Source organism: Camelus dromedarius, chromosome 16 (genome assembly GCF_036321535.1).
Source record: "Camelus dromedarius isolate mCamDro1 chromosome 16, mCamDro1.pat, whole genome shotgun sequence".
NCBI lineage: Eukaryota > Metazoa > Chordata > Mammalia > Artiodactyla > Camelidae > Camelus > Camelus dromedarius.
Window position 1 is genome coordinate 40,046,167 of NC_087451.1, and position 16,086 is coordinate 40,062,252.

The following is a 16,086-nucleotide window of genomic DNA, read 5'->3' on the forward strand; positions in this document are numbered from 1 at the left end:
GAGGGTATAGCTCAGTGGCAGAGTGCATGCTTAGCACACACAAGGTCCTGGGTTCAATCCCCAGTGTCTCCTCTAAACATCAATCAATCAATCAATCAATCAAAGTACCCCTCCCATAAAAATAAGTAAATAAAGAAAATTAAAAATTGAAAAAAAAAGAAACACCCAAATGTTCTAAAAACTTGACTCACCATGGACTGCATGATTTTTATCTGCAAATATATCATGTATGGAAAAATTAGCAAAATTGCTTGATTAGTCTATTTTTTAAAGACGACTTACATCAGATTACCAATGGGGCTAGTAAAAAAAAAAAAAAATGCGTATTTCTGGATCTGGCTCTGGAAAGGTGGGACAATTTTGTCCCCAGTGGACATTTGGCAATGTCAGGAGACACCTGGTTGTCACAACTTGGGGTGAGGGACCGTTACTAGCATCTAGTGAATAAAGGCCAAAGATGCTGCCAAACACCCCACAATGCACAGGACAGCCTACAAAGCAAAGAATTATCCAGCCCCACTTGTCAATGGTCCTGAGGTTGAAAAACCCTACTCCAAATCTACTAAATCAGAATCCTTGCCGGTAGAGTTAAGTGCATGTAATTTTCCCACTTTCCATTGGCAATTCTTATGCACAACAAATTGATAATTACTGATCTAAATTAATTCTCTGTTCTATACATGTGAAAATCAAGGTCATAAGAATTAGTAATTTACCCCAAGGTTAAAACACATTCTGCATAACTGTTTATTACAAAACAACATGAGTTTTTCCGACTTCTTTGATTAAAGAAATACCACAATATATTACCTGACATGGTCAGATTTTCTATCTATTCAAACATTCCTTATTAAGAAATATTTTAAAAACAGAAGTTACACATAAACAACTTATTTTTCAAGGGACTGGGCCACATATAAGATACACTTCAGGCCAGGGCTAAAGTGAAGATGACAAAAGTAGTGCAACATAAGAAAAGGGCCCAAAATTTATAGAACATATTTTTTAAGCCTACATAAATCTTTGTTGAAACACTAGCTAAAAAATCAATCTTCATCCAGTTCAAACACTAGAAAAGTTTACAATTTCTAGAAAAGTTTACACTTGATCAGGGATTAATACAGTATTTTGGAATAACACTCTCCCCAAGATCAGACAATATCCAATCTCTGTCCTAAAACCAGTAAAACCCCTTTGGATACTGTACCAAAAAACACCCAGAAGAATGATTCTATATCAGAAAAATTTAACCCCCCAAAAGCTTCAACTATTTAAAATTCCAAGCAAGAGAATCTGGGCAATTATTGGATATTCCTACTCAAAAAGGGCTATGCCAGCTTGAACTTAACAAAAATTAAGTTTAAATTTAAACCTAGAAAATTAAGAGCTGATTTTTATTCTAACTCATCTCTATGGATCTCAAGAAATAATGAGAAACCTTTGGGAAATGTCCATAGCTCAAGAAGACGGGAAAAGAAAAGGATATGCGTAAGATATCTCAAACACAACAAACCATTAACTTATTGCCTTTTACTTTTGAGAGAATCATTCAACACATTTACTAAATTGCTACCATGCTGCAAAGCACATGTATGTTCTTAGTAGTTTTGTAAGTATTATGGTAGAAATACACAATGCTACAAGAACTCAGATACGGAATGATAAAGCAGAAAGAATATGGGCTTTAGAGTTGAATCCTGGCTCAGCTACCTATTAGGTGTATATTCTTTGGCAAGTAATTTGAGTTGTTCTAAAACAAAGGCAAGAAACTCAAAATACTTAATGGGTACCAATTTGACAATAAACAAAGTCAGGCCAGGGTAAGAAAAGTTGTACTCTTTTGACAGACATGCTTTACTTGTACTTTAGCAAGGAAGAATATTCTAAAGCATGCTCTAATTTTTCTTGTATCACATAGTCCTGAGTCTTTAATTTTCTGATATTTGATGAGACCTGAGCTCAAGAAAAATATTTCTCCACTGTAAGAAAATTACAACACAAGTGTGATGATAAATGGTTCTAAATGACGGCCTCAGTGTCAAGTAAACAATAGGGACTGATGGGACTCCCATGAACTGCAAAAAGGCCTGCCGTGTCTATAGCAGGCAGCCATTTGCTCAGCAACAGCCTATTTTTGCCACAAAAGAATGCAGGCCTAGCCTTGCCAGATTTTCCACTTTTCAAGAGTCTGGACTTTTAGACAAAATTTCTCAATCTTAAAAACACTGGCTCACATTTTTAAAAAGCAATGTTTAGGCCAAAACAAAAACACATTTATATTGGATTCTTTATTCCCTTACTTCCTGAGAGGAGAGACGAATTCTGGCTGAAGACTTCAGGAAACAAGTAACTGAGGAATCTAGAAGGATTTTATTTCATAAGCAATCAAGTGACAGGTTCTGAGCAAGAGTTATAGCATGATAAGAAACACACTTTAGTTTAAGTACTCTGTAGCTGTACACCACATAAATGGGAGAGAGGAGAAACCAAAGCAGGGAGAGAATTTAGACCAGGCAAGAATTAATAAGGGTATATGGTAGGATGACTACTGTGAAAACAAGAAGAAATAGATGCAAAAGGATATTGTAAAGACTGACAGAACTTGGCAAACAACGAGAGGAAAGACAGCATGATGTACTGCAAAGAGCTAGTCCTTGGGACTACTAAGCATGAAAAATTAGATTTGAGTCCCAGCTCTGCCACACAGTACAATGTGATTTGGGGAAAGGATTTGAATTACCTTAGGGTTCAGTTTTCTTATTAGTTAAAGTTATATATATATTTTTTTTCCTCTGCCTATTTCTCTTTGTTATTCTTAGGATTAAATAAGTCACAAACATGCTAGATTATCTGCTAAGAAGAAAAGAATGGAAAATTAAAGGGAAAAGTTAAGCCAAGGTAACAGTGTGAATATTGCTGCCATTAAGAGAATTGAGGCCAAAAAAAAAAAAAAAAAGACCCGGTTGAGGAGGAAAAGATGATAAATTGGGTTTAAGGTGCCAGGGCACACATCCACGTAAAAATGGCCAATATGCGCCTAGAAAAGCAGATGAAACCAAAGAGAGATTATGGGACAAAAGATATTAATTATTCACATACAAGTTACATTTTAGAAGTGGATGAGGTCACTAAGTAAGGTATAAAGAATGAAGATAGCAAGTCAGAACAGAGAACTGTAGGAGAATCATATTTGAGAAACTGGAAGAGGATCACAAGAATGACAGAAAACAGTCAGATGGCTACATTAGGATTTATTTGGGTCTACTGATATGGTAGTTACTGTTTTTTTAAGAGTTATAGAGATACAGAGATACTAATGGATGAAATGATTTGTCAGAGACTTACTTTAATCTAAAAGAGGAGTGGGAGGTATTAGATAACACAAGACTGGCCAAAAGTTGTTAACTGATAAAGGAGGGTGAACAGTACGTGGAGCTCATCTTATTATTCTACTCTTGAATGTGTTTGAAATCTTTCATTAATAAAAAGTAAATAAGTAAATAAATAGAGAAGTCAGAGAGATGGGAGAAAAGGACAAAATGCAAAATCACAAGAGCCTATGGAGAAGAGTTTTAAGAAGGAAGTGGTCACAAGTTTCAATTTCTACAGTGAGGTCGTGAATGTTGATGGTAAGACATAAACATTAGCAGTGCAGAAGAAAGAATTTGTAATTTTAGCAAGTTCCTAAAGGTTAATTACTTTACATAAATATGTATTTAATAAATCCTAGATTGAATAAGATAACATTCATTCCATTTTAGAATATACCAAGAATTATTAAAACAAAACACACACATGCAAATCTTGAGCTAATATGTTCAAGGGCTACCGTTCAAATTCCTAGACACTAATCATCTCTGAAAACGCTAGAAGGCAAGTAGAAGTCTATTTAAAAAACTACAAAATACAAGAGCAACTCTGCCCCAGAAGGGCCAAAAACCAAATACTGAATGAGGACTAAAGCACGAGGTTAATTTGATCTACTTCTAATTGCTGAAAATTTTAACGTAACAGAGATGATACTTGCCTCCACTTCAGCCATGAATGCCTCTAAGGGATCATCATCGCTGTCAGAATCTACTGGCTTGGAATGAAACTGCTGGCGAGTAGGTGAGTTTTCAGCAGGAATGTAAGGTAAATCAACATTGCTAGAATCTTCTTCCTCATCTTCAAAATATCTGAAAATTAAGATGTATAATTGATAAAGTGTTTAATTTGGGGTCAGGTGAATCTTGCATTTAACAAAAATTTTTATTATGGTATATGTTACTATTAAGAGATTTAAAATATAAAGGTCAAATTGGAGACCTTCAGCCTTTGGCTTAGGATCTAACTATTAAGTATCAAAATGCATGCAAAATCCTAATTGCAAAAAAAAGTCACAGCAGATTCTCCATTCCAATAGTGTCTGTTAAAATCACATTTCCAGTTCTGTCAAAAGGAATTAGTTTTCAGTACAAATTTAGTACATCACTGTTAAATAGATATAGCAAATATTAGCATATGTTATGGAAAAAATTACTTTTGTGTGTTTATTCTTTACAATCCTTTAAAAATTTTTAGAGACATATTCATTAGACTAGAGACTTTCTTCAGAGGTGCTGGGCTATTTTCTGAGGACCAACAGAAAACTTCTAGAATTAAAAATAAATGTTTAGGAATATAGCCAATATTTTATAATAACTATAAATGAAGTATAACCTTTAAAAATTGTGAATCACTATGTTGCACACCTGAAACTTATATAATATGGCCTATCAACTATACCTCAAAAAAAAAAAAAAGTGAAAAGAAAAAAAAAAAAAAAACAGAACAAAAAACTCAATCCAAAATCCTCACCATATTAGTTAAGTACTGAGAAAAAAATCTTCAAAGTCTGGAGAAAGCACTACTTTCCCTCTAAAAAACAGCCCAGAAAAGAGTATCTATATAGCTCTTTAAAAACTAATAAAACAAAAATATTCTTTAGACTTTACCTCAGAATTAAATGCAACAGTAAAACAACCAAGTATTAGTTTAAGGAAATCACAACTGCAGCTTAAAATTTTGAAGCATTTCAAGTCTTCATAGGAATTATTTCAAAAGCTCTAACCACTGTTATGTGCTATACACACACACACACACACGCATGTTCATTTATATAGTAGTTTCATTTAAAGTATCCCTGAATTGGTAAACTGCTCTCTAGAATAATGATCCTTGACTTTGCTGAAACTTAAATACCTACTTCTGCATTTAACTGCTAAATAACATACTAGTTTTTTTTAAATGCTGCTGTGTACTTTTAAAACTCTGTTCTTGAGGGGTTTTTTTAATTAAAAGAAAAAAATCTCAAGCAGTGTCACAACCAGGCTGGAAATAACAGCAATACAAGATTTCTTCATACTCGGCAAAGAGGGAAGTTACATATAATCTACAGGAATCAGAGCTCAAACTTTCAAACCCCAGCTTTTTAAAGCTATCACCTTGCTAGATAATCAAGTTAAAAAAGATAACTGGTAAATAAATATGTTTCCTGAGAACTGCGGGCAAAAATATGAGATTTTCCTACCACTATTAAGATGTTACAAAGTAAGAGTTTTAAAGACTTGGGTTTTGAGTTCAAACTATATCTCTACAGGCAGACAACTTCCTGTGTTTCCAAGACCATTTATATGGTGTAAATAAAAAACTTCAGTAAAGACCATCAAAAACCACATGAATTACTTAAAACTCTTTAACCATATTCAGGTTTCAATGGCTTCAAATCCTTTTTGGAACAAGTAAAAGTAAAGAGGCACACAAGTACTGTATTCCTTAAGAATGAGTAAACTTGACAAGTTAACTTATTAGGAATGATGCAATTCAGTGAGATAATCAATTTAAGAAGTCGTATTAATACTGGAAAAATAAATGGTTTCTTTGCTTCAATTTCTGTTGATATAATGAATGTCTCAAAGCACAACCTTTGCTAAATTACCAGGAATTACCACTTACGCATTTTCTTCATCAAAGTTGGCCCGTTTAGAACCAATTTTGTAGAAAGAAGGGAGCTGTGGTGGAGCTGACTTTCCAAATCCAGAAGAAGAGCTGGTTGCCCCAAAGGCACTGTGGGACTGTTGTGGGAGTTTTGGTTCCTCCTTCTTTCCAGCACTAATAGCAAAACCTCCAAAGCCAAATCCTCTCTTAGTACCAGGGCCACCTTTATTCCAGTTCATGGTGTCAATGATTGATCTGTTAGGAACAAGAGACATAATACAAATTTTATTTTATAAAGTAAACAGCCCACTGATTTTTACATCTCTTCCAACATCTACCTACAATTTTATTTTAAACTTTTGCCTCTCAATTAAAACTTTAGGTTTGTACTTCAGATATGCAATATTCTACCCTAATGAAATGGTCACATTTTCTGAAACACTGAAGAAATTATTATTTTATTGAGATCTCACTCCAAACAGGAATGCATCATTTAATATCATACATTTCAAAAGGATTTGATTGTTGGTTTAACATCTTATTAAGCTGCCAAAAACATTCACAACATAACAAATATTTGAGGGAATCTGACATGCACTAGGCTTGTATCAGACAACTGAAGATACCAAGATAAAAAGACTTAATCTCTTAATCTTTATTCTCAAGGAATTTACACTCTACCAAAAAAAAAAAAAAAAAAGACAAAAACAACCTACAATTATTATAATATAATGTAATGTTTGCAGTAACAGGGATTGAGGTACTATCAGAAAACCGTTCCCAAATTAAAGTTCACACTGTAGTTTTAGCTAGCTAAAAAGTTTTAGCCAGATGTCTGGTAATGACTTCTAAATGAAGAATCAAAGAATCAAAACTTAGATGACAGATGAGTTATTTGTAGTACCTATGTGATTGTCTCTAAACGGCACCTGTAACCCATGCATTTATTGAGCAACTGCCCACTAGAACACCACCCAGGAAGAAGCCATGATTCACTGATATGTTGCCTGAAGTATTCAGTTAGCCTATTATCAAGGATTACAAAGAAATTTCCTGAACACTGATTAAATCAGTTTAAGTAACACCTTATATTTTGTTAGTCTCGGTTCCAAAAAATCTTTTTTAATGACACAACCTAAGTTTTGTAGAAAAGCAGAAAACTCAGAAAGCAAAAAGGAACAAAATTTAAAATTACCTGAAATTTCCTCTCTGATATGCAATTTTGTTGATATCTTTTACAATTTTTTCCATGCATATATGTACACACACACAAATTTAAAAAAACTGAAACCATAGTGTACATATTTAGCTACTGATTTCTTCACCTAATAACATGAACATCTTTAAATGTTAATAAATCTATTTCTCCACTAGTTTTACAATGTTGTGCAACATATATAGCTGTATCTTTGTGCATACTCTTGATTACTTCCTTGGGATCAATTTTTAAAATGCAATTGCTGAGCCAAAGGGAATGTGCATTCCATGATTTAAAAATTTTAATTACTACTTAACATTTATGGAAAAGTGTCCATTATACACTGAGTAACATGAGAAGGGCATGAACAAGGTGGGTGGTATGATTCACAATGTAACTCAATGTAAAAGCATGTATTACCTATACAGAGATTGCTGGAGGGCTGTTTATCAAAACATTAATAGCAGTTATTTTATTTTTACTTTCTTCTTTGTATTAAAGTTTACCATTAATAAGAAGAGTTTAAATGTTTATAATAGACTCTGAATCCAATGTGGAAAAGAGTTCCAAAAACTGCTTTTTACAATGGCATTGCTGAAGTAGACCACGCTCTACTTTCCTGGTTCCATGCCCCTCCCCCACGTACACCTGGTAGGTTTTGTTTCAACTACTATTATATAGCAGTTCAGTCTGCTAAGTATTAAATTTGATTTATGCTATGTCAATCTCCACCCTTAGTTCCAGGTAGGGACTGTCCTTATTCATTTTAGACCTTCCATAGAAGTTATTTATGGCTATAATAAGCACTTAATAAGTAACAGTTTAGTTGACCTTAAGAGCATTTCCTGCTTTCTTCAGGAATCCCTTTAGGGGGATCAGCATAATTCTAGTGAGATGAGATTTATTAAGAATATTTACAAGCCAGAAAACTTTACCATCTGATAGTACTGTTTAACCAATCTGTAAGCCTGGCTTTACAAGAGTTGTTCCTAAGCAACAAAAACGATAGATTCTGAATTTAAACCTCATTTTTCCTAGTGCATATAATGTAAGAAGCTGCTAATAAATAAGCCACAGAAATCAGAAAGTAGGCAAAGGAAGGATGGAGGGGAAAAAAAACCTTTACGTTTGGGTAGATTTTAAGAATTACAAGAACAAATCTCCTAGCAGGAAAACTTTCAATGGCTTACTAAAAGCTTGCTGAGGAAGGTCAGGCGGCATACTGGGTGCTGGGCATTTACAGATGAAAAATAACAGTCCTACTCTCAAGGAGTTCACAGTATACTTTAGCCAGCTTTAAAAAAAAATGACATGTTCTTACAGAGATACTGCACAAAGTGCACTCATTGATGGCCCAGCAGAAGGGTACCCAATCTATGATGAATGGGGTAGAAGGCAGTTTTTCTGGAGATGACACCAGTGTTAAGTTTTGAAATCTGAAGAGGCATTAGATCCAGGAAGAAGTGTCAGAAGAGGGCATTTCAGATTGAAGGCACCGTAAATACTACCACAGAAAACTGGAAATAGTTCAGTGCAGGTGCAGTTCAGTAGGACACTTAGGAAAGTTACAGGGCACATGTTCAGAAAGACAAGGAGGGCTCAGATGAACAGTTTTCTATGCTATGCTAAGAATATACTGTATTCTGCCAGCTATCAGGAACCATTAATTTTAAGCAAAAAGGGGACATGTTTCTGATGAGTGTTTTAGAAAGATTAAATGAGCGATAGTAGGACAAGTTGGACAAAAGGAAGGTGATTAGGAAGTTGTTATAAAAATACAGATGTAAAGTGACAAGGTACCTGAACAATGAAGGAAGTGGTTATGAGGAAGGAGAAAAGGCAGAGATGGTGGATCTGAGTTATTTACTTAGAGATCTGTGAGGAGGAATCAACTGTGGTGAGTGACCAATAACTGGATGTAGAAGCTAAGGAGGAAGGAAGAGTCTAGAATAACTTTGGAGGTTTCTGGCTTTTACAGATTGGGTGAATGGTGGTGCCATTAACAGAGATGAAAACCTATAAAGCCAGGCATGGAGAAGCAGGCAGAAGATGAGATCAGTTCAGTATCTACAGGAAAGCTAAGGAGAAGTAACAAGGTCTGTAACTACAGAGAGAGATGTGTGATGGAGCGATAGATTTGATATGAGACACTTGCATTTGAGGCTACCTATGCAGATAAGCAAGCAGAGACAGGGCACAGAGAGAATGACAAGAGGGGCAAAGCAATCGTAGTGCACGTCAATATCTAGGAACGGGCTGGGAAGAGAAGCTCATACGGAAACTTGAGAAGGAACAGACAGGAGAATAGCGGAGAACAGTGACACAGGTGGTTGGGAAGTTTTACAGAAAGAAAGTAATGCCCAGTGGTAAAAACTAAAGAGAAGACAGGTGAGAAAAGAAAATGCCTCTGTTGGAGCAATAGGGGCAGGGTTAAGGAATGATTGGTAAGTAAGTGGTAGAGGATGAAGACTAGGCCAAGAGGAATACAGATTACTTTCCAGGCTGTTTAACAATGACAGGAAGGAGAGTGTGAGGTGTTAACCAGAAGAATTTTGTTTAAGGAAAAAGGTAAGCACGTTTTTATGCCAAAGAGGAAAAGCCAACAAACAGAAAAATCAAAGATGTAGAATGAAAGGAGAAATCATAGAAACCAGGTGCTGTGGAGACCTGACAAGACCAAAATCCTTAACAAGGAGTAAAAAACTCTTCCCTCACCCCCAAGACTGAGGATAGGAGAAAAGGATGGGCATGACATAAATTAATCCTACTAAATAATCAAAGGGCTCAAATTACAAAAGAAACAAATTCAACACTTGGTTTTAAAAATATGACTTTTGCCACAAACAGGCAGGCTGTGTGACTTTGGGCAGGTGAGAGTTGTTTAATGGCTTACAGACATAAGATGCACAATATGCAATACTTTCTTCTTTAACTCTTGGAGATCTGGGTCAACTCAAAGGCTGAGAACACTTAACTGTCCTCAAACCTTTCACTAGTGTGATCTAGGACACACTGTTCATTTTCCCTAATTAATTGCCTCTAGTAAGGCCAAACAATTGTGCTTTCTATTTATCCCACTGACTAGAATGTTAGCTCCACAAGGGCAGGGACTTCGCCTGTTTTGTCCAGCACTGTATCCTTAGTGCCTAGTGTGTGTATAGTATTCAAAAATTTTGTTTAATGAATAAATATCATGCATTCAGGCTTTTCAACATTCATTTTTGGAAAACCATCATCCCCCATTATCAAACCTTGCTATCTAGCTATCTAGATCTCCTGATTAAATCTAAGCCAGATCATCCGCAATGTACCATTAATTCCACACTCTCTTGAGAAAAGTTTTTCCTACATTAATCCATATATATGGCTATAGATCCTTGACAATCACAGAGGTTTGAGGGACTGTAGCTGATATAAGAACCAAAGACAGAAGATCTAATCTCTATTTGGTTTTATGATGTTTAAAAAAAAAAGGGAAAAAAAGAAAAGAAAAAAGGAACCCTCTTTCGCTTAAACTTTTAAGGCTATTAAAATTAATCTGCATCCTCTAAGTAAACACTGTTTGGAGAAGAGACATCTACTAAGTAGTTGATAAGAAAGTCAAAACAGTGAGAATATTAAAAAATTAACTGTAGTCCTGCTATTTGTGGGTCTCCTCAAAGTTCCTTTTATTTGGTCATACAGGACACACACACATGAACTTCTAAACCTCCTCTCTAGTTATAATAATACGCCTGGAAAATCCTTCCCACAAGCTGGCAAACTCCTATCAAACAGTTCTGAAATTTCACCTCTGCTTCCATAAACACTTCTAAAATTGATGACAGGAAAGATGAAAACACGCAACAGCTTCAGAGGATACAGAAATCGCATGGCTCCCAATACCCAGCTAAAGTTCACACGTTTCATTAAAAACAACAACCAGCAACAAAAACAATCCAACTTTAAAAATGGGCAAAGGACTTGAATAGACATTTCTCCAAAGATATACAAATGACCAGTAAGCGTACGAAAAGATGCTCAACATCATTAATCATTTGGGAAATGCAAATCAAAACCATTATCACCTCACACTCATTAGGACAGCTACTATTAAAAACAAACAACAACAAAAACTCCCACAAAAACCCAACACAACAGAAAATAAGTGTTGGCAAGGATGTGGAGAAACCAGAACACTTGCATATTGCTGGTAGGAATGAAAATGATTCGGCTACTATGGAAAACAGTTTGGTGATTCCTCAAAAAAATTAATCATAGAACTACCATATGATACAGCATTTCCTCTTCCGGCTATATATCCAGAAGAACTGAAAGCAGGGACAGACATCTTTACACTCATGTTTATAGTAGCATTACTCACCATAGTCAAAAGGTGTGTAAGTAACCCAAGTGTCCATCAATGGATGAATAAATTCTGACGCATGCTGTAACATGGATGAATCTTGAGGACATCATGTTAAGGAAATAAGCCAGTCACAGAAGGACAAATGCTGTATGATTCCACTTAGGTGTGTAAGTAACCCAAGTGTCCATCAATGGATGAATAAATTCTGACGCATACTGTAACATGGATGAATCTTGAGGACATCATGTTAAGGAAACAAGCCAGTCACAGAAGGACAAATGCTGTATGATTCCACTTATATGTGGTCCCTAGAATAGTCAAACTCATAGACAGAAAGTAGAATGGTACTTGCCAGGGATTAGGTGGGTGGAGGGTGGGGAGTTACTGCTTAATGGGGAGAGTTTCAGTTTTACATGATGAAGAGTTCTGTGGACACTATAGTGGTGATGGTAGCAAAACAGTGTGGATGTACTTAATGTCCCTGAACTGTACACTTAAAAATGGTTAAGATTTTTTAATGTGTATTTTACCACAGATAAAAAAAAAACTATGAAAACTAAAGAATTAGAATTCCACTTGCACATATATTTTCAGATTATTTTATTCAGTTTATGACAGAGATTAACACTGTCTAGACCTCAATTTCTACTCTGAAAGGCAAACATATTTGTGAAATTTTAGCTTTTTTCTTTTTAAAAAATAGTGCTTTTTAAAATAAAACATCTAATTTGAAAAGAATTATCTGTATAATAGAATTATAAACACAATTTATGAGATTTGCTTTAAAGAGAACCACCTAAGTTTAGTCTGAGAAATAACTTTGCTTTATTCTATAAACACTGATAACCACTTTCTGTTATGTGCCCAGTATTGAGGCACACCTCTCCTTTCCCACTTCCACTATTGCAATAATTTCCTAAAACAAACAACCAGACAACCAAGGCAAAAGGGAAGCTATTACAAATAGAACCAGGTAAGGCCTCTTTTGAGGGGACAGATTCTTGACATTTGACAAGTAACCCCCAACCTCACAACTTAACTGTTCTAAGAATGTCTTTTATCAGAAAAGTGGTGGTGATATACATCTAGAGCCTGCATCTACAACCAGCAAATACTCCATAATCCACGAGAAGCGACACTACGTGGTAAAGTATTAAATGGTGAAGTAATAGAGGGTCAGAAATAGAGAAAAGAGAAAATAAATTTCCATCTCCTTTGGCAGGTGTTTGTTAATATTGTGAAACTAGAGAAAGTCACACTCAAGGGAGGTGAACGTTCAGATTCTCAGCAAAACCTCCTTCCAGGTTCCTCCAGACACTGGGCCCAAACTTTCCTGCCTTACATTTCTGATCCTGTCATTCCCTTCGATTAAATAGCTTTCCACAGTTACTTAGGCTGGAATGAGACAACAAACTACTTTACAAGCACTTTGGTGAAGGCTCTTCCCTCCACCTGCATTCCCTCCCCACCACATCTCTCTCTATACCTACCTACCTAAGTCCTATTCCTCAAAGCCTATCTCAAATATCAACTCCTAGAACTAAGGCACAAATATGATCCTCCCCAGAGAAGTGGTATCTCCTTCCTCAAACTCCCCTTCTAGTCTTCAAAAACCCAAGATTTACTCGTAACTATCTGTGTTCTGGATTTCTCTCTCCAGCTCCATGTTACAAGTTTTATGAGTGAAGAAGCAGGCTTATTTATTTTTTCCTTTTCTGTTTTCTAGAGAATACACTCATTGTTCATGTTTATTTGATACACAGGAGACCCAAGGATATTTACAATTTGGCTGAGGAGAAAAATTAAAGATAACATAAAGTCCTGCTTGATACTGTTTTAGGCACTAAAATGCTGTGGTTTAGCAGAAAATCATAACAGCAGATTCTGGAGCCAGCCTGACTGCGTTTAAACTCTGGCTTTGCCATTAACTTGATGGGAAACTCGTGGAAGTTATTTAGCTTCTTTGGCCTCAGTTTCCTCATCTGTAAGATGGTGAGACTATCACCTACTTCACAGGGTTGATGTGAAAAATTGAATTCATACCCAGAAATATACTTAGAACAAAGCTTGGCATGTTGTAAGTGCACAATATATATTAGTTGTCATGTGTATCACTAATAGTTTTTCTCCAGAAATCAATTTCTCCATTGGTAAAAGGAGAATATCAAGCTAGACTTCTCAGGTTTCTTTCAAATCAGGAATTCTATGTATCAGTGCCACATGACACTTAAGATGTCAGAGATCACCATGAGCTGACAAGTGGGAACAGGCTTCAAAAGAGAGCTAGGAACTCAGGCTAGACACAGAAAGATGCAAGCTGAGTAGTGAAGTGTGAAGGAAGAAGACACTCTAGGCACAAAAGCTAGAAATAGCAAGGCTAGGAAATTAGAATAAGTGTGGAGCATAAGAAAGATAATTTGGCTAGAGCTTATGTTTTGGGCAATGGTGGAAACTAAGATATAAACTAAATGACTTTAAAAATAACTAAGAACCAGTAAGTATAAAATTACATTACTTTATCACTTGTGTTTTTGGAGGGGACAGTTCTAGCTGATCACCATCTACTGTATCTAATAACTTGCCCTGAGACTATCTCGCATTATAAACCTGTTAGTTCTTTAACAAGAATCTGTTAAGACCCAAGAATTTCAACACATTATTCTAAAGGCAAAAATAAGTAAATGCTGGGTTACACTTATTTTAGAAGAATCTCTTTTCTCTGTTGGCTTAAAGAAATTAAAAGCTGATTATATGACTATCAATTTGATAAAACTGAAACATAAAGAACTGTACTCTTCCATGAATTACACATATTATTACAATGTAAGTCAAATCTTACCACTCCTCTACTGCAAACCTTCAGATAGGTCCTATCTCAGGCAGAAGAAAAGTGAAATCCTCACAACAATCTAAAAGGCCCTGATTGTTCTGTGCTCTCCCCCACCCCCACTCCCATTCTTCCCTGACCTTATCTCCTACTACTCCCTCCTTTGCTCACAGTGCTCCAAGCATACTGGTCTTCTAACTGTTCCTCTAACAGGCCAGCATTGTCCTTTTCAAGGTCTTTACACTTGCTGTTCCCTCTGCCTTATTTCCACAAAAACTAGCTAGGCTCACTCCCTCACCTCCTTCGAGCCTGTCTAAATATCATCTTGTTTGTAAATACTTCCCTGACCACTCTATTTCAAAATGCAACACCTCCCCATTGTTCTTTCCAGCCTAATTTTTTTTAACCTAAGGCATCAATCATCTTCTAACATATAGTATAATTTACATATTGTTTTGTCTCTCTTCCCTCCGCTAGAAATTAAGTTTCATGAGGGGAGGGATCACAGACCCAGAACAGTGGGAGGAAACAGACACACAGAAGGTACCGACAAAAATATTTCTGGAATGAATGAAGTGCAGATTAGGCCATAAAATGCCCCTTCTAGGTAAAGGAAAATAGAAGACATTTTTATCCCACTGCTGAAAGCCCAAAAATCAATTCTGGTACGAAAGACTTATTGTTCACCTTCTATGTGCCAGAACTGGGCTTGGTTCTGGAAAGTTAGTGAATTAAGACAGAATCTGTGCCCTTAAGAAGCTCGGAGGTGTGTGCACAGGAGGGAATAGATATAAAAACATCATTTACAGAAAACAATATACATGGGAAGCCAGAGAAACTGAATGACCGCCTAAAGGAGTGAGGGGATAAGGGGACAATGCTTCACGAAAGTGATAAGGCGGCTATGACTCCCCCAGACTCTGGAATAGTACCACAGTTCTTCCTTACATTATCATTAGCCCGTATGCTTGCAACTCCACATAAATTATTTAGTCACGTCAGATAAGCTCTTAAGTAGGCCGCAAAAAAGTTTGTGTGACGATGGTGATGCTAATCACTTACGTACTCAAAGCTACACAAAGATCACCGACCACGTCTTTTACCGTCTTCCGATTTGGCAACTTTTGCCTATAGGGTCCCCCTGATTTGGAGGCTAGCATCTGCCAGCTGCTGCCGACCTGGGTCAGAATCCTCCCCGTAGCTATCCCTCTCCCGGAGCCCAGTACCCTGCAAATACCTTCCCTAGCAGGGCGGACGGGCGGGCGAGCGCTGCCTCCGGAAAGCCGCCAACTGGGCCTCCGTAAGAGTTGCGGGAGAAGCGGGAGTCGTGGGAGGACGAAGAGGCTCGAAGGACCCCTCGAGGCTTCAGCCCCGCACTCCCACCCCTCCCCGGCCTCCTGGGCCTCAGATTCCCGGAGGTTCCACTGACTCTTTGTTAAGAGAGGCCGCGGTTCCCTGGCCCTCATTAGGCCCCGCAGTTGCCTCCGGTGTCCCATGGGTTACGGCCCCGAGTTCAGACCCACCTCGCACAAACCTGCAGCTGTGGCTGCAGCGGCAGCTGTTAACTACCGCCGACGTGAAGAAAATCCCACAGCCCGAAGTACGCGCGGTACAGGCCTGGTCCCGCCGCGCTCCTCCCTCTCCGCCCCCTTCGCAGCCGCCGCCGCCGCCGCCGCCTCTCGGCCCGTTGCTGACTGGGGGAGGGGAAGACAAACCGGACATGCGCAGTGCAGAGAGCGCGGGCAGAAGGGCGGG

At 37.2% G+C, this 16,086-nt stretch overlaps 1 protein-coding gene across 3 annotated transcripts in view; it reads right to left on the reverse strand.

The window, feature by feature from the left end:
• Positions 1-16,026, reverse strand: part of DDX42 (DEAD-box helicase 42) — a 34,694-nt gene extending 18,668 nt beyond the window's left edge. Inside the window, exons 1-3 of one of the 3 annotated variants that reach the window (XM_031468870.2) lie at positions 15,866-16,026; positions 5,977-6,213; positions 4,028-4,178 (exon numbers count right to left, since the gene is read on the reverse strand). In XM_031468870.2, coding sequence (XP_031324730.2) covers positions 4,028-4,178; positions 5,977-6,197 — 372 coding nt within the window. In that variant the 5' untranslated portion in view covers positions 6,198-6,213; positions 15,866-16,026. Of the gene's footprint in view, positions 1-4,027; positions 4,179-5,976; positions 6,214-15,854 lie in introns of those variants that run through there. The other 2 variants (XM_010981702.3, XM_064495677.1) reach the window with 2 other exon arrangements.
• Positions 16,027-16,086: the final 60 nt, after the last annotated feature.